The sequence below is a fragment of the Dendrobates tinctorius genome, unplaced genomic scaffold (assembly GCF_039654945.1).
Source record: "Dendrobates tinctorius isolate UK_male_01 unplaced genomic scaffold, ASM3965494v1 ptg000016l, whole genome shotgun sequence".
NCBI lineage: Eukaryota > Metazoa > Chordata > Amphibia > Anura > Dendrobatidae > Dendrobates > Dendrobates tinctorius.
Genome location: NW_027361684.1, coordinates 26,053,082 through 26,072,661, shown reverse-complemented (window position 1 = coordinate 26,072,661; position 19,580 = coordinate 26,053,082). Strand labels below are relative to the sequence as shown.

Sequence of the window (19,580 nt, the reverse complement as noted above, 5' to 3'; positions counted from 1 at the left end):
AAGTTGAACTTTTCCGGGAGACAAACATGATATATACCCACATTATGGTAACAATAGCATTATAATATATATGCTAATTATATATGCAAATATCGTCAACGTGCTCTATAGTAAAATACACCATAGTTCTAAAAAAAAAATCAAGAAATCTCAACAATTTAAAATGGTACTGCCATGGGGGCTACATACCCCCATACACTTTTTGATCTACATGAAAGTTGTTATAAATCCCTATGCCTGAGAAAGCAATAACATGGCCTGATATTATGTTGATACAATCAGTAATGGCATTTGCAATTCATTATTATCCTGCTATAATATGTTATTAACATGGCATTATACTGTGTGAGTTCATCTATTAATATTAAAAGTTTACTGACTGTAAGACTGCCCATACATTACACACCTGCTCCCTTTTTTCCCCCAGCACAACAAAGCACTAAACACCATTAATTCAAACAGAAACTCCATTTTATTGGAGAGTAACCAAATACAACAACTCTCTTCTTTTATCACACCCATAGTTGGAGGGGTAAGGTCACAGCTCTCCATGTTCACCATCTGAAAATGTGGGGATATGTCTCCGGACTCCCGGCACATGTTACCCAGTCTTGCTCTTTTTTCCACCAACTGCTGCGACTTGCATCACTCATTGAAAACAAATATTAAGAAGCATCAACTCCTTTAACTGAAAACCACCATAAGAGGGAGGGAGGGCAGCTCACGTGCTCCTGTGGTCAAAAGAGGCCGGACAGCTTACCCTGCCTCTTTTTATAAACCCTGAAAGGGAAACCCCGTATCTTGACGTTGCCCCTCCCGCTGGCATCTATCCTCCAGGTAATCTATAATCCTATTAACCCCTGAGATTGCGCACCAGGAAATAAGGCCAGGCAAATTAATACCTCAACCTTTAGATGGCCAGTCAGGGGTCCCCCAGCAGATAAAGCCGGGCTTCCACATATGTAAAAAGTAGACAGGTTTTATAAAGAACCTGGTAGCTTCCCCATGCTCCCTAAACCACCACCATGTATTTGTTTTTAATTGTTAATACCCTTCCTTATAAGCCCTTTCTATTTATTTCAATTTATGGCAAGAAACAATCCCTTTGCAATATGCTAATTAGTGTCAGACTAGTCCAGGAGGCTTTGGATATTATTACCATGCACTGCTTATATAGCAATATCATATTCCACAGCACTTTAGATACATTAGCATCTCTGTCCCCATTGGGGCTTACAATCGAAATTCCCTATCAGTATGTCTTTGGCATGTGGAAGGAAACCACAAAAACACGAGTAGAACATACAACCTCCTTGCAGATGTGGGATTTGAAACCAGCCCTGCAAAGCAACAGTTCTAACCACTGAGCCACCATGCTGCCCAACCATTGGTTTCCCCAGACTAATCATCCCACTAATCATGTTATATTGCCCTTGTATGTGTGATAGTATGATTTGCAAGAGCCGGGGTCACGCCACCTTTTTGCAAATCTCAAGCATGTGCGCAACTTGTGTCCTTTCATTTCAGTGCGCAGTGAAGCCTGATGTCCATTCCCCGGCTTAAAAGTCGCGCTGCCTGTGTGGGAGTCGGTGGTGGTATAGCAGGGTTGAAAGAAGCATCTTGCTTACAATGTTTTCCTTCCAGGTATTGTCTTCGGCTCCTTAGTTTGCAAAAGAGAAGACTGAGAGGAGACTTAATAGCTGTCTACAAATATCTAAAGGGCTGTCACATTGTAGAAGGATCAACTTTATTCTCATTTGCACAAGGAAAGACTAGAAGCAATGGGATGAAACTGAATGGGAGGAGACACAGATTAGATATTAGAAAAAACTTTTTGACAGTTAGAGTAATCAATGAGTGGAACAAGCTGCCATGAGAAGTGGTGAGTTCTCCTTCAATGGAAGTCTTCAAACAGAGGCTGGACAGACATCTGACTGGGATGATTTAGTGAATCCTGCTTTGAGCAGGGGGTTGGACCAGATGGCCCAGGAGGTCCCTTCCAACTCTACGATTCTATGATTCTATGATTCCTCAGTGGATGACAGATAACAATGTTTTCACAATGTGCTTCCCAGATACGTGCAAGTGTGCCTAGGAAGCCAGAGAACATATGTGGCGCCCCCAGGAGTATGGTTGCCACACTGGCATTGCCTTCCTTCAGGGAGGGTGATGTCAGGCTTGGAAGCAGTGAAGGGTCTCTCTGGCAGTTAATCTCTACATACAACGCAGTTCCCACTCCAGGCCAGCAGAGGGAGCTCTGAACCAATACTAAGGGGAAGAGCTTCTCTCTGGGGGCCAGGAGGGGAAATTAGTCAGTTCTGTGAGGAGGGCGAAGTGTGTGGACGTGGAGAGAGGAGCTGGGGGATTGAGCAGAGAGTTGAGGCTCATTCCCAGCTGGAGCGCATGATCTGGAGCCTGGTCTCCAAGGTTGTATGGATACTGACAATCCTGCAACAGAAACCAGAGGAATAGGAAGCTGTAAATGCTCTATTCACACCTAAGACTCGGAGGCACAACAGCAACGGGTGAGCCAAGAGAAGAGATAGAAGACTACAGCTGTCTGCCTTACAGATGAATCTGAGAGGGAACAAGAAGGAGGAACTTCAGTGTAACACAGTACTGCATGTACCTCAAGTAAGCACTAGGAAGGAGACTACACAACCTATCTGCATAGAGAGATTCCTGAGTTGCTTCCAGGTTAATTAGCTCCTGTGCCATCTGTAATCTGGACTCTGGACTGCACTTACAAAGTAAAGGTAAAGAAACTGCACCCTGTTGTGTCCTTGCCTTCTTCCTACAAACTCTCCGGCACTGCTACATCCCGGTGCCTAACCCTGCACCCTCTTCACCAACACCTATCTACACTGCCCTGGGACCAACAGCCCTATCTGTGGAGGGCTACAACATCATTGCTGCACCACACCATCTGTCCCAGAGGATCTGCTTGCAGCGTCGGCTTAACACCTCCTTTGCCGAACACCGCAGGTGGCGTCATGAATCTTCCACTCAAAAACTTTATTCCATCACTTTAACCCTTTTACATGGGCGCCCAGGGCCATGGACCCGGTCACCGCTGCTGTGACACCTCCCTCTGAGAGAGACCGGCCTGGTACCAAGTACCCTACAGCCCTGGGAGGGCGACCCACGTACATCTGCTTTCATTGTGCACTGACATGAATGGATGAAGTTGCAAGCACATGTGGGATTTGCAGATTTATCAAACTTTATTTTTACATAAACCGCAATCAAATATGCAGTACAAATGGCTGGTTAAGCATGGTATTAACATAAGAATGGGGGCAGTTTGGAGGGCATAGGACAGCTTTCAGGCTCCCTTTAATCATTACCAAATCTCCATCAGACAGCTCTATTAAATGGAATTCTAATCTATGTTCCTTAGATATTGAGTGGCTTCTTTTTCCTTTACGTACTTTGCTGCTTGCTAGGAATTGATGAATGGATCATTTTCTACCTTGCTGTATTCTAGGCAAGACAGAACTGCATCTGGGTAATGCTCTGGATTTCGTAAATTACTAAAATGACTTGGCAATACTTAATCTGCTAATTATCTAGATATAGATATTAGCTGAACTTCTCATGAGTCAAGGAGGCAATTTCTTTTTTTCACATGAACCTGTAACCTTGTACAGTCCATCATCTTAATGCATATTCATGAACAGTTAGCCTATGAATTAATTCCGAGTTAGTGAGGCATGGAGAAGATTCTGCTTCACACAGTGTCTCAGTGACATAGCTAGCTCTTCATTTTATCCGCTGAATATGGATTGAGAGAAACTCTGAAAGGACTGGATTTATTGTAAGTAAATGACAGATCGTTATTAGGATTGAGAAGATTGTGCTGTGTGAAGTCATAATCCCAAAATTCATTTCTATAGCCACAAGCAAATAAAATATGAAGTATAGTGAGCTCCTGCAGATCTGCATTGCGGTGAGATGGGTCATGTTGGTTATTTTACCATTTCTAAGAAATATCAATTTGTTTTCCACAAAGCAACTCATCAATTTAATTTCGTTCTTCCCTGAAGCATACCTCATAGTTCTGTTTTGGACATCACTTTTACAATTTGTGTAGATCATTGATCAAAATCTTTTAACATGTTTTTAGGTGTGTGGGTAATTTCATTTTACGTCTGGGTGGAAACTGAAGAGTCATAAGTTCTATAATAAGGGAAACTGGGCTGTAGTAGACCAAAATAGGAATATCTGATAAATTTAGACTCTGACCTGGGTTTGACTAGCCTACCAATGCACAAAGCAGAAGATACGCCAATGAGCCCAGACTATTACCAGGATTGGACTGGCCCACCAATGTCACCAACCAGAAGATACTGCAAGGATCACCGGACTACCAGGATTGGATTGGCCCACCAACGTTCCAACCAAAAAAAAAAACTCCAATGAGCTCGGACTTTGGCCAGGATTTGACTAGCCCATCAAAGTACTAGAGCATGCATTGATGAGCCTAGACTCTGACAGGTTTGGACTGGCCCACCAACGTGCCAGAAGGAACTTCAGTAGTTTTAGACCCTGAAACAACAATGGACTCTAAAGATCCAGCATCAGCATAGGACAGACATTTTTGGTAGAGTCTTTGAAGCTAATTAGTGGTCGCAAGCAATTTTTTTATGGCTTAAAATTCACAAATAACCTGTTAGACCTCTTATTATGTAGAGATATCAGTGGATATATAGAAGTTTGATTCACCTGCAGAATCATTTTCTCCAGTGTCTCCAGAGATGTCTTCTAGATACATGCTCATGGGATCCCACAAGTTGCCAAGCTCCTCATTGTTTCTACAATTTTTAGTATATAATAATGTCATCTTCTTGCTAAAACTTCATTATATTTGTAGATTTTGCAAGAAAACTTAGATATAGTCAGCTCCATTATTGCACCATGGTAACTAAAAAATTAGTTTCAATTGTTTAAGTACTGTACATAAATGTGTATATATATATATATATATATATATACATAACTGTGCAAATGTTATAGGCAAGTGTTGAAAAATATTGAAAAGTAAAAATTAAAAAAAACAGAAGCATTAATAGTTTATTTTTCAATCAAAATAACAAACTACAAAGTGAGTCGAAAAAAAAAGAAATCTAAATCAAATCAATAATTTGTGCCATCTTTTGCCTTCAAAACAGCATCAATTGTTCTAGTTACACTTGCACAGTTATTGAAGGAACTGGGCAAAGCGTTTGTTCCAAACATTTTGGAGACCTTCTGTGGGTGTAGGTTGTACCAACCCTTCTGTCTTCATGTAATCACACAGAGTTGCAGTTGTATTATACACTTTTATGTACAATGAAGGGCTTATAAGCGGAATACAATGTAGCCAGAACTCACATTTATTTCCTCTTCTTTCCGTAAGTGTTATTTCTGTTGCCTAGGAAACCACCATTCTTAAAGCTACACACGCAGGTCTGAGCAGCTCCCCTGGGTGTATTAATATTGCTTTCTTTCTCCCCACCACCACAAACTTAGATCGTGCAGCAGTGTGATGTCCTGTCCATCAAAACCACAGGATATGCACTTAATCACTGAGCAGGAAATCATTATGTCTTATAAAAAAAAGACATGTCACATGGCATTTGAATAGACACATGTTTTCCCAGTGGCTATCAGTTCTTTGTCTGGATTTCACTCTGTCTTCCCATCATACACCCACATATCAGCATCCATCAATTGTTTGCTTTGTGTTTGTGCGAATAGACGGTAAAGAGAAGGATAAAAAACAGCGTGCAGTGTTTAAGTGCGCCGCTACAAGTCTTGTTTCCACCATTCCCTCCTTGCAGGTTGCAAGGTACGGATTCTGCATTTCACTATGTAAGGTTGTGTTCTAGAGAGAAAATAATATGTTCCAGACTGTATAAGAAAGACTTTACGGGAGAGTAAATAGAAGACTAGATTTCACTGGGTCCCATATTATTAATGGTATCAAACAGGAATGGACATTCAGTAGATGATCGGAGCCAATATGACTTTTTTATATGCTCAGCAGTAAGAACATTCATGCACATCAACAGTATGTGCCTCTGAGGTATGTCAAAATGAATTTAAAGGAGTGTTTAGCTAAAAATGTGCTTTCATTTACATAAAGTAGTACATTTTGTTTTTTTACTAATATGGTAATCACCTGAAAGGTGCTCAGTCTTCAGCTGCAAGCCCCAGATCCCACAGATCTTCCCATTCATGTCCTAAACAGGGTAATGTTTCCTGTGCTGTCATGTAACCAGAGTATGTGTGAAGGGGGCTGAATGATTCATTTCTATAATTAAACCAACCCCCATTTCTATCACAGCCTATGTATACACAGATAAAGGGGCTGGCTTAACTATTGGAATGAGCAGTCAGCTAGTTCCCTTTACACATTGCTTAAGTGACATGATGGTACAGAAAATGTCCAGTGTTTAAACCACCCAGAAGACAAACTGCCAGGACATGTTAAAGAAGCACTCCCATCATTTTTTTTATCATTTTAACATATTGCAGTCATCATATTCTATACCACTGTGCACTTACAATTGCTCATTTTGCCTTTCTACCCAGCTGATGCTTCTCTTTTTTAGTAAGTCTTTGACATCAAGTGATTAAGAACTGACTACCTGACTCCTTCGAAGCTCTATGTAGAAACAGAATGTCTCTTTTTCCTGCATGAGTAATCATGAGAACTACAATTCTACATCACTACAAAGTCCCTGACAGCAGGAGGAGCAGGGTCAGTAAGAGGGGGACGTCTCATGAAGGGAAAATAAACTTTCTACATAGAGCTTTCAAGGATTCAGTTAGTCTGTTTTTACTCACATGATGTGATAGACCTAATGGAAAACATTGGGTTGAAAGGCAAAATGAAGAATTGCAAGCACACCGTTCTATATCATATGAAAACTATAATATATTAAGAGGATGCAAACTTTGATGGGAGGACTTCTTTAACTGCAACTGCTGCAGGCAAAATGTAGTATTACATGACGCATATTAGGTTTAGTAGTGATTAATATGACCGTATTCAACTTCTGAACTCAACAAGGCAGTGATTCAGTGGGGCTCTATGGTACATCTGTATAGTGCATCAGAATATCTACGATTTCATATAGAGGATTTTTTGATTGCGTCTAGGAGAAAACGTATGTTGGAAAATAGTATCATACAAGCATTATTATAGGGTCACTAACACAGTTTATCAAGATTCATATTCCAGTGAGCCTTCATACAGACTTATCACGCATGGCTGCGAACACAATGTCAGCCATTTGTAGAACCCCTGAATAAAGCAACACTGCAAACACAAGAGCTATCCAGCAAAAGAATGGTGTTCCAGTGTCAGGTCCCATGAGGCTCGCATGATATTGATATGTCACGTGATCACTGCAGCCAATCAGCGGGCCACTATTGAGCTGTTGTGCTCTCACTTCCTTTAGGCGAACCAATGACATCCAGTAGAGATTTGAGCACTACTGCCCTTTGTACATTGCTGATTGGTTGCAGGGCTTATGTAGCATAACAGTGTCATGTGATCTTTTGGAGACCAGTGCCGACATTACTAGAATTGTTCTGTATGGAATGTGAGTATAAGGTATCTTATTTTTACATTGGGATTGTAGCATATCAGAAGGTGTTTTCCCAATAATGGACAACACCTTTAACCCCTTTATGACCTATGATGTATAGGTAATTCATTGGTTGCCTCCCCCTATTTGATGTGGGTTCCAGTGTTGAGCCTACAACTTTTCCAGCACAGTGTTGAGCCTACAACTTTTCCAGCACATGTCAGCTGATTTCATCAGCTGACATGTGCCACTAACAGCTGTGGGTGGAACCGTGATCCATCCATGGCTGTTAATATGTTAATCTCTGACAGTGGCATTTTGCATGATTGCACCAGAAGTGCATCATTAGCTCCGCCCATTGGTGCCTGTGTCACATGACTGTGGGTCGCCAATGATTTTTCATGACAACCTGGCTCTGCAGGAGATCCTTGTGGTCGTCATTCCCAGATTGCTATGAGCACTGCCCTAAGGTCAGTGCTCATAGCAGATGAGCATTTTTGCTACACATAGCAGGGCTACACATAGCATAGCTGGAGCCCTGCTATGTGTAGCACAGGCGATAGGATGATTGAAGCTTCAAGTCTACCATGGAGACTATTGAATCCAGTAAAAAAGTAGACGAAAAAAGTTTACAGAAAAATGAAAAAAATATAAAAGATCAAATCAGTCCCCTTTTTCCCCACTCAAAATAAAACAATAAGGCCTCTTTCACACATCAGGTTTTCGCCGTCAGGCGCGATCCGGCGCTTTTGACAGAAACCGGATCCGGCGAAATGCAATGCCGGATCCGGTTTCCCCCCCATTGACTTGCATTTGCGCCGGATCGCGCCGGATGGCCATGCGTTTCATCCGGTTATCGCCGGATCCGGCAATGTGTCGCAATGTGTCGCGATCCGGCGTCTGGAAAAAACGTCTACTGTAACGTTTTTTGTCTCCGGCGAAAAAGCCGGACACGCCGGATCCGGCGCGTCCGGCTTTTTCACACAATGAAAGCCTATGAGCGCCGCAATGCGCCGGATCCGGCGAAAGCCTGATCCGGCGGCCGGATCCGGTTTTTTGGTCTGAGCATGCTCAGTAGCTCTGCCCACAAGACATATATAAAAGCAAGACAGTGGGACCCACAGCCACACCCAACATGCCACCCAAGACAGCAACCAGGCGCAGGAGAAGGCAGGAGACCACTGCAGCACCATCCGCACCACCACCACCCCAAATGGAGCAGCAAATAGAACATGCTGAGGAGGGGAGGCCAGCAGCAGAGGAGAGACGGTAATTATCAAATAACCCATTCCTCCAAACTAGGGCTATTGAATATCAAGATATTCATTGGCCCTTTGTTTCTCTTTATTCAACAGCCGCCCAATAGATGCAGCAGCAGCAGCAATGGCAGCAGCAGGAACACCACCCACAGGCATGGAGTGTGGCCACAAGGAAGACAGCACATCATCTTCTGGGAGCCCTCCCTCGCATCGTCAGCATTTGACGGTAAGTTTTTATTTCCAAAATCCATCTTCTCTGTAATATATGTCTATTCATGGCCTTTTATTTCAAAACAGGAATCACAAGATGAAGAGGAGCTCCCAGAAGAAGAAGGAAGGGGTGGACAGACACCTGGAGTGGGCTCACAATTGGTAAGTTTTTTGCATCAAACGCAGAAACACAACATCACACTACACACAACACATAGAAAACAATGTTTGCAGACCACACACAGCAAACAAATGCCTACATCCAAAGACATAACTTTTTTTGTTTTCTTCTCTAGTCTTCCCAATCTGGTGCTTGGCCAAGAGGTGCTCGCAGTGCCTCCCAGGGTCGTCGGCGACAGCAACGCGGCGGTCACCAGCGTGTAAGTATAAATATTTTTGCTTTGTTTTTTTGCACTTTTTATTTCATTTCTTTTGTGGAGGCTAATTATGTTATTTTTGTCTTTTTCTTTAACAGCCTTCACAGCATGCTCCCGACTCTGACGTTGAGGATGGAGGGATTGATATGGACCGCCTCATCGATCTTGTCAGAGAAAGGGAGCCGCTCTGGAATATGGCTGACCGCCGCCACACTGACCTGATCGTTACCCGACGACTCTGGGAGGAAATCTGTTCGCTCCTTGTGGGCCGCTGGGAGGACCTCGATGTTCGGGCCCAGATTACAGAGCGTAAGTATATACAGTACCGGTTGCTTGATGTAAACCAGTGTTTCCCGAACTCCAGTCCTCGTGGTCCCCACGGATCATGTGTTCAGGATTTCTATTTACTATGGAAATCCTGAAAACATGACCCCTGGGGACCATGAGGACTGGAGTTTGGGAAACACTGATGTTGTATACTAACCACTCCTTTCTCGTTTCAGGGAACAGAATTGTGAATCGGTGGCGGTCTGTGAGGGATCGTTTCAAGAAGGAGTTCAATAAAGAGATGCGGGCCCCGAGTGGATCTGGAGGACGCAGGAGCAAGTACAAGTACGCAGAAGCCCTGTCGTTCCTCCGTGAAACAATGGTCACCAGAAGGTAAATATTACACACCACATGTGAAAAAAAATGTTAGATGTAAATTTTTTTTTCAGCCAGGGCCATACCATGTCAGTATTTTAATTGGTTTTTTTTCTCTTTATTCCACAGCACGGTGAGCAGCACTCGGGAGCCTGCACGATTGGACCCTTCTGAGGCGATCCCTGAGGAGACCGGCACCGAGGGACACTTCGACCGCCCCGGTACATCTGCACCTTCCCAGCCTTCCCACACATTCGACCCATCTGTCCCATCCACCAGCACAGGAGCATCGTGGCCGCCTACATTACATGAAGCTGCTGGTGAGGAGATCGCTTTCCCTTTACCCCACCCTTCTGCCCCTGCCACCTCTAGTACACCTGCGGGTACTGGGCGGCAGCGGCAGAGGGGTCAGGAAAAGACTTATGCGCCAGAGTTCTTGCATCTGAATGCATCTTTCCAGAACTGTCTAAAAGTCTTGTCAGAGCAAATCTCCGCAGGCTATCAGCAGATCAACTCCAGCATTCTGGAGGTGAAGACACTTCTGCAAACCATGCATTCAGAAGCAAGATCTTCGCCAAACCACACCTTTTTCAGGCCTGTTGTGGAGCGCATGGAAACGCTCTCTCCTGCCCAGCAGATGCATGTAATGCATTCATGCCACGCTGCTCTCCAGCAAGTTACCTCCCAACCTCCTCCTCCTCCTCCCACCACAGTAGTTCCTCCACCTGCACCCCCTCCAGCCACTTTCCATCCTCCCCCTCCTATTACATCTACACCCCCTCCAGCCACTTTCCATCCTCCCCCTCCTATTACATCTACACCCCCTCCAGCCACTTTCCATCCTCCCCCTCCTATTACATACCATCCACCTCCAGCCACTTTCCATCCTCCCCCTCCTATTACATACCATCCACCTCCCCAGCACCATCCACCTCCCCAGCACCACCCACCTCCCCAGCACCAGCCACCTCCCCAGCACCAGCCACCTCCCCAGCACCAGCCACCTCCCCAGCACCAGCCACCTCCCCAGCACCAGCAACCTCACCAGTACCAGCAACCTCCACAGTACCTGCAAACTCCCCAGTACCAGCAACCTCCCCAGTACCAGACATCTCCCCACTTCCAGCAACCTGCCCCGTACCAGACATCTCCCCACTTCCAGCAACCTGCCCCGTACCAGACATCTCCCCACTTCCAGCAACCTGCCTCGTACCAGACATCTCCCCACTTCCAGCAACCTGCCCCGTACCAGACATCTCCCCACTTCCAGCAACCTGCCCCGTACCAAACTCCTTCCCCATACAACTTGCCATCAACATCATCTGCTCCTACAGTCCCTGCCCAACCCTCCACTCCACCACCCACCACCTCTTCTGCTTCCCACATGTCCACCCATTCTGTAGTTTTTTCCACACCTTCACCTCTAACTGTTCCTTCCCCACAACGATCCCAGTCCTCTCTCCACACTCCCAGTGTCGAAGTGTCCCGCAGCCCCTACAGCAGTATTTCCACCACACACTACACAGAATTATAATGTGTGTTTTTAAATAAAAATGACCAGTTTTATGGTTTCAGTTTTATAGTTTCAAATTTTTATTAAACATGTTTATTAAAATTTTAAAAAAGTTTACTAAAAAAAACATTTTTCAATAAAAGTTAAATTATTTTACACTGGTTGTCTGTCATTTCTTTCTGCGGCGAAAAAGGTTAAATACAGGGTATTTAAAAGGTGAAATGGTATTCAAAACTAGGTATATAACTGTGGGTAAATTTTAGCTTTTTGCCACAGTTGTGTTCCTGGTTGTGTTTGAAGCAAAGTATTCCACCTAAAAAGTTGTGTTTATTGTTGGTGATTTCCTAACAATGTACACAACTTTTGTTAAAAGGTGAAATACTTTGCATAAAACACAACCAGGTACACACCTGTGGCCTAAAGCTAAAAATAGAGACCATGACAAGATAGCCAACTTTGGTTGGCAAAGGTATATACTGTTGGTACAGAAGGTACACAAGTTTGGGGCACAAATCTTTCACACTCTGTCATCCTGCCAGTGTACTCTGCCTTGAGGTGACATAAAGTATAGTGCAAAATTGTCCCTCATTACTGAAACCGTCACAGAACTTCTAGTGGTAATGTCATGGTAATCTTGCAAGGTGGTTTCTTCAGAGGTGTCCTCAATGGAAATGGGTTCCTTGCATATAACAAAATTGTGGAGTACCACGCACGCTTTGATCACCTCGTCCACAGTTTCTGTCTTGAGGTTGATCGCAGTCAATAGGACCCGCCATTTGGCTGTCAGAATACCAAAGGTACATTCAACCATTCTTCTTGCTCTTGTGAGGCGGTAATTAAAAATGCGTTTTGGTCTTGTCAATCCTCTGCTAGAGTACGGTTTCAAAAGGTGTTCTGACAGCTGGAAGGCTTCATCCCCTACACAGACAAATGGCATAGGTGGACCAGATGTTTGCGGCAGCGGTCTAGGTGGTGGGAACTGGAAGGTGTTTCCATACAGTTTACGCCCCATGGCAGACAGTTTGAAAACTTGAGAGTCATTGGAGCGGCCATAGGCCCCAATATCAACCGCAATAAATTTGTATTCCGCGTCAGCGATGGCCATGAGGACAATTGAAAAATATTTCTTGTAATTGAAATATTCCGATCCAGATCCAGCTGGCTTTACAATGGGGATATGTTTCCCGTCCACAGCGCCCAAGCAGTTTGGAAACTGACATATCTGTTGAAACTTGTCAGCAATTTCAATCCACCTCTCTGTTGTGGGCTCTGGTAAAAACTCTTCAGCTAAGGAGTCCCACAGTGCACGGCATGTGTACTTCACAATTCCAGATATGGTGGAAATCCCGAGTCTGTACTGGAAATGCAGTGACGAAAGTGATTCTCCAGTTGCAAGAAATCTGTGGGGAATTAACAAACAATAAATTAGTTTTAAATCACAGCATTATACCAAAACTGACCTAACACTTGGAGATACAAATTACCACCAACAAGATTGCAGTGAAAGTGTGCTCTGATGCGATCATATCCAATAAATGTGGCTTACCTTAAAGTCACCATCAGACGCTCTGCGGGTGAAACGGAGAAGCGGCAATAGGTGTCCGCTTTTCTTATGAGGTGTGCAATGCGCTCCACCAAGTAATCAAAATTCTCCATTTTCATCCTAACATATCCAAAAAATTTATCCGGGTTTCGTCTAAGGTCCATGCAGAGTGTAGAATAGACCCCACGCGTCATTCTCTTGGCTGTGATGGGGTGGATCCACAAACGTCGTCTACGATGCCTGATGCGCTGCTGTCTCGCTCTCTCCTTCTCCAGAACAATCACCCTCAAACGATTTGCCTCCGCTGTAAAATCCGCCAAATTCTTCAAAATATTTCCAATGACAACATCCATCTTCGCCAGTAAACTTGCTCTTCTCTCCAACCTGCACTTTCTCCTCTACAACCTGTCAAAGAAGGGCTGTAGGAACATGCTATATATAGTTTTCCAGTAGCCAATCCCGTTCGGAAGGCCACAAGGGTCAATTTTAAAAACCGGATCCGGCGTAATCCGTCGAAAAACGGATAGAAAAACGGATGAACCGGATGAGACGGATCCGGTTTTGTCTGTCAAGAAAAAGACGGATCCGGCAGAAAACCGGATCCGTCACATCCGGTTTTACTAAACATTTGCCGGATCCGGCGTTCCGGCACGACGCCGGATCGCGCCTGACGCCGAAAACCTGATGTGTGAAAGTAGCCTAAAACAGAAAACACATATTTGATATCGCCGAATTCAGAATCGCCTGATCTATCAATATATTAAAATAATTCATCTGATCGATAAACTGCGTAATGAGAAAAACAAAACGCCAGAATAACGTGTTTTTGGCTGAGACAAAGCTGCAATAAAATGAAATAACAGGCGATCAAAACATTGTATCTACCCCAAAATTATATTAATAAAAATGTCAGCTCCGCGTGCAAAAAATAAGCCCTCACCCAGCCCCAGATCATGAAAAATGGAGACACTACGGCTCTTGGAAAATGGCACCATTTTTTTCCTTTTTACAAATTTGGGATTTTTTTTCACCACTTAAATAAAAGAGAACATATACATGTTAGGTGTCTGCAAACTCGTGATGGATTTAGTGAACTTGGTAAAAAAAAGCCCAAAAAACTATTGTGGAATTGCACTTTTTTTGCACATTTTTTTCCCATTTTCCAGCACACTGTATGGTAAAACCAATGGTGTCTTTCAAAAGTACAACTCGTCCTGCAAAAACAAGCCCTCACATGGCCAAATTGATGGAAAAATGAAAAGTTATGTCTCTGGAAAGAAGGAGAGCAAAAAATGAAAACTCAAAAATGGAATAACCCAAGGTGGTGAAGGGATTAATGCCGGTAGTTACAAGGGACTTTACCAACATTCCCTTCATTATTTAGACATTGTATAACTGTATTAATGGGCTGTTCCCAAAATAATAAGTTATTCTTTATCTAAAGATTAGGGGATAACTTACTGATCGCTGGGAGTCTGATTACTGTGAACCCCTGTAGATCACAGGACGGGGTCTTTAAAAACTTGGAAACTAAGCTTTGTAAAGCTTCATCTTCAGGGAAGATGCACATGCTCGACCTCCAATCCATTCACTGTCTATGGGAATGCCGGAAATAGCTGAGCGCAGTTCCCAAGTTCCAAAACCCCTTTCTCGGTATCAATGGAGAACCTAACGCTTGACAACAATTTTGGGAATAACTAAGTGCACACTAAATGACAGTATTGTTTTTTGGGGATATGCTTTATGCAACATTGGGTGGTAAAAATATGCCAGTGTTATGTGGGCAATATTTGGTATTATTTGGATATGATTGGTTTTATTTTGGCATTGACTCCCAGTATTACTGGATGAATGGTAGTATTATTTGTATTGTTGACAGTGTAAATGATCAAACCTCCTAAAATTCATCTGGGACAGATTTACTCGATTGAGCAAACAGATTCAATTTTGTTCGAACTGAGATTGTCTCAAAACAATATTTATTATTCTCTAAAATCCCCCATGTCTGTGGAATAAATGTGGCTATATACGTGAGTAGAATAAATAAGCTTTGCATAGAACCAGCTTTGATACCCTTAGTGCCAGATTTAGCCGGAATGACCCACGTCCACTTTGAACATGTGGAGCCCCAGCTCATTAATATTTGGCTTTTTTTTTTATTTAATTAGAAATGAGATTGTTTTCTCTTCTAAATAAATGATTGACGTTGTATAGAATGAATGTAAGAGTTTCTTATAGGATTTCATATTCCCCTACAAGGTTAATGCCACATGTCGCTGTCTGACAGCTCATGCTGTATCGAGCAGTCAGTGCTGTGCAAATATTTATTTCTATATGGAATATTTGATTGAGCTGATCCTCCGGATTGCAGGAAACTTTCTAGAGCTGACATGTGGCTAGAAAACAAGACTGATCTTCAAGCTACAAGTTTAGGAAAGAATATAATGAAACATATTCCTGAAAGTCGCAAAGGTTGCCTCATTTCATCAAATTTTTATGAAAGAATGGGTAAAAACCGTAAACCTACTATTGCTTTTTATGCTAAGCGCTATAGTGTGTACTGCGCACAATGGGGCGTATTTATCAAGCTAAGTCCGACAAAACTCTACGGTAAATTGCGCCAAAAAAAGTCTTTCTTGCATTGCACTATATTTGGAATTTGTTTTAGGCACTTTTTATGGCTTGACCAGCTAGGGGGCACAGCCTTGCTGTAAAAGGGCATGACTTATCATAAATGGGGAGTGGCGTAATGTGCAAGACCATTCGCCAAAATTGTAGTACATATTTCTGATACAAAGTAAGCCAACTAATAGGTGGTCTAAACTTAGACTAGATAGTCTTGGGTCTAAGGGTTAGTGTCTCTCCTTGTAGAGAGTGACATGCCTAACATGCCAGGGTAAGAAGACTTGTAGGTCATGTAATGCTCCTCTGGGATTTAACTATGCAAATTGCCTCTTCAGAGCAGAAGAGGACTTGAACTCTAGTGCCACCTATTGGAAGTAGCAATCCTAAAAGTCAATATCAACTCTTGCCACATGACAGGATAAAAGCCAAACCAGAATTTCAATTTGCAGACACGTGTTTCAGGATGTTGCCCCTCCTAAGTGCAAAGTATGAGATTTGATTGGGCTGTATGAGAGGCCTATGACTGGGGTCTAGTCTAATCTAGTCCCTTTCCTTATAAAGGGTGACATGTTTGACATGCCAGGGTAAGGAGACCTATTGGTACAAGACTTAAAACTGGACAGATTCATCAAACAGCATGATCCACCCTGATAAATGTAGCGCCTTTTTAAGAATGTCTTGTTTAAGTTTACATTGTCTAATAATTAGACAGTTGTGATAACTGTGCCTCAAGGTGTCTGTAAGTTTGTTTCGCACATTCGTGTTTTGCAGCCCAAGCATAGACCGTGATGCAAGGGCCAACCACATGTCTTCTGACACAAACTGGATGAGGCAGGCATATGTGAGATTGGCAGAAAATCAATAAACATGAGTGAATGGAGTGCATATGTGGCTGTGGTTCTTGTTTGCATAATCCTCCATTTCTTGCTGTTATCCTGTATGTGCGTTATCCATGTTGGTAAAGCTCGTCTTCTGATCAGATGGACTTTTTTCAAATGTCAATAGACAGAGAACACAGGATGTGCTGGCGAGGATTGGGAAGAAAGTGAGCACTCTGCTTTACCTGAACCCCTCTAGTAACAAACAATGAGGAGAAGCAGAATCATCAGATAGTCAGAGAAGGAGATGACTGTGCTGGTGAAGGAAATCCAAGTGTATAAGAAGCTATGATGAGAATTAATGGTGATGATAGGGGAAGGGAACTTTATTATCTCAATGCTGAAAAATTCTATAAAACCAACTGAATGTGGCTGTAATGGATCACACAGCGTGACGGAGTAACCGGCAGATGTAAGAATTGGACCTGTGCTTATGCCTACAGCATCTCTGTCCCATTCCTGTTAATAGTGACTGTGTTGCCTTTTATGTGTGGATAACCGCTGCATCTTGAGCGTAAGGTCATATGCCAAAAAAGAATTACCCGTGCAGCAATAATGTGTTACTGTCAGACACCTGAATGGTAGAAGAGTCAGGAGATACATTTCACACCACTGCCCCTCTACAGTTGTGGCCAAAAGTATTGACACCTTCAATTCTGTTAGATATGTTTTGCTTTTTGCTTCATTCTCTTTTGTGTTTTTTTCATTTAAGACAAATTAAATGAAGATAATAATACCAAAGAATTTGTGTTTGCAATCATTTTCAGGAAGAAACTGAGTATTATCTGACAGAATTGCAGGGGTGTCAATACTTTTGGCCACAACTGTACATGCTTCATGTATGTGGTTTATATGATGTGTTCACTTTTTCTACATATTAGGCTATGTTCCCATGATGAGCTTTTGGTGAGTTTTTGATGTTGCAGATTTTTTGCACCCATCAAGAAAAATAGGTTACTTGCATTTATTCGAAAATATGCAGCATAAATAGCTCACCGAAAACTCATCGTGGGAACATAGCCTTAGGCTAAGTGCACACGCTGCGGATTGGTCTGCGGATTTTTCATCTGCGGAACCGCAGGTAAAACCGCAGGAAAAATGACCTGCGGATTGGCCTGCTGTTTTCCCTGCGGTTTATCACCTCTACAATGGAGGAGATGGTAAACCGCAGCAGAATCCGCAGAAAAGAAGTGACATGTCATTTCTTTCTGTGGATTCAAAAACCACAGCTTTTCCGCAGTTAAAAATCCGCAGCATGTGCACAGCAGAATGTAAATCCCATAGGATAACATGCTACTGTACACTGTCTGCAGAACTGCTGCAGTTCTGCTGCGGCCGGAACCGCAGCAAAAACCACAGCGTGTGCACGTAGCCTTAGTATGATTGTGGCTGCACCATATTCATTTTAATAGTTATGAAAAAAGTATTATTCTTTTCATAACTTATTTATTTTTTATGGTAGGTAATGAGTTTGGCATGGCCTAACAGGCAAACTCCTCTGATTGACCCAGTGCTCACTTGCATTAAAACTCATCCGCTCTCTGAAAATGTATCTTGGTCTGTTAAGGACTGACAGAGGGTTTTCCCTTCCTCTATCACAGTAGTTTTAGGTGGTTCTCCTGGGTTGGGCTAAGTTAGGCCATGGTTAAAAATTACAGAAAATAATATAAGGCCAAGTACTCTCCTGTTACATCTCTATATTAGACCAGTGATTGACTGCAGCAGTCACATGTGATAGACGGTGTTCTCTGTAACGGTAACCAATGGTGATTACATTTTTTATACCTCTTTTGTGGCTTTGTAGTATTCACAAGTGTTTTTCATGAACTTATCTGTCCAATTGAGAAGCTTTAGGGTAGACACATGAACAAAGAAAAATGTCATACTTTCAGCAAGCTGTGCTTTGTAAAAACAAAAAGACTCAAAATTGCAGCAAAAGTGTGAAAAAAACCCCCACCACAAACAAAAGTTGCTGTGGTTGAATTTTGAATATTTCACTATTGACTTACAGCCATCATTTATTGCCACAAAACATTAGGATAAAGTTCGCAACAGAGGTATTTAGAAAAAGAATAGGAAAAAAACCCAAAATAATACATAGTGCATAAAACCACCCCAAGGGGACAGTTTTGAAGCACTTTTCAGGTGGATTCAAGGCAAAATCCACCTGAAAAAGAAACTGTGTATACATATTCGAAATGAGATAAATTAAGCTGTTATTACTCAAGTTATTATTTGACAAGGAGCAATCTTTGATGCCTAATCAAATGTCTAATATTACTTGTGTTGTCACTCATTCTGTATTTAAACAATGTCATGGTGTTCCGGTACATTTGACTAAGTATGTTTCTTTCTTTCTTTTCAGTCAGCCGAGTTTTTCGAGATGCTAGAAAAAATGCAGGTGAGAAATTTCACTTTTTAGATAAAAACAAAGAAGTGATAAAATGTGATTGTATTTTGTATGGATATTTTTGATTTATTAAATATTCAGGACCTTCATAGCATTCACTGTTTTACACATAATACATGTCCACCACAGCCATGTGCTCTATGCCGAATTGTATATTGTATATTTAAAGCCTATAATTATTTGTTATGAACTCCACCTTTTATCAGTGGCAGTTAAGGGTACTTATTTCTCAGTGCCGCTTTTTAGCAGTGCTGAAAAATACAGTTATTGCGCCCCCCCAGCATCAGAAAATCTCCAGGGTCTCGACTACCGAAAGTTTTACCGACCCCAGTGTTGAGATGGCAACTGCAAAAAAAAGTCAGATTTCCTATTTTTTTTTTCTCCTCTGATATGATCTATCACATCAGAGTAGAGAGAAGTCCCCTGAGCCCTCCCAGTACCTCCAGTGTCCCCTTGTCCCTCCGGCTGTGTCTCCCGTACTTGCGTCCTCAGGTATATGGAGAGGGCTCAGGAGGTGAGCCTGCTCCACATGTGGCAAATTCCGGC

The 19,580-nt window shown here is 42.6% G+C and overlaps 1 protein-coding gene across 5 annotated transcripts in view; it reads left to right on the top strand.

Moving 5' to 3' along the window:
- The window catches only part of RAP1GAP2 (RAP1 GTPase activating protein 2), a 1,085,931-nt gene that overhangs the window by 907,946 nt on the left and 158,405 nt on the right, over positions 1 to 19,580 (top strand). For all 5 annotated transcript variants that reach the window (XM_073565586.1, XM_073565585.1, XM_073565588.1 and 2 more), the window contains one exon: positions 18,990 to 19,025. In XM_073565586.1, coding sequence (XP_073421687.1) covers positions 18,990 to 19,025 — 36 coding nt within the window. The remainder of the gene's footprint in view (positions 1 to 18,989; positions 19,026 to 19,580) is intronic.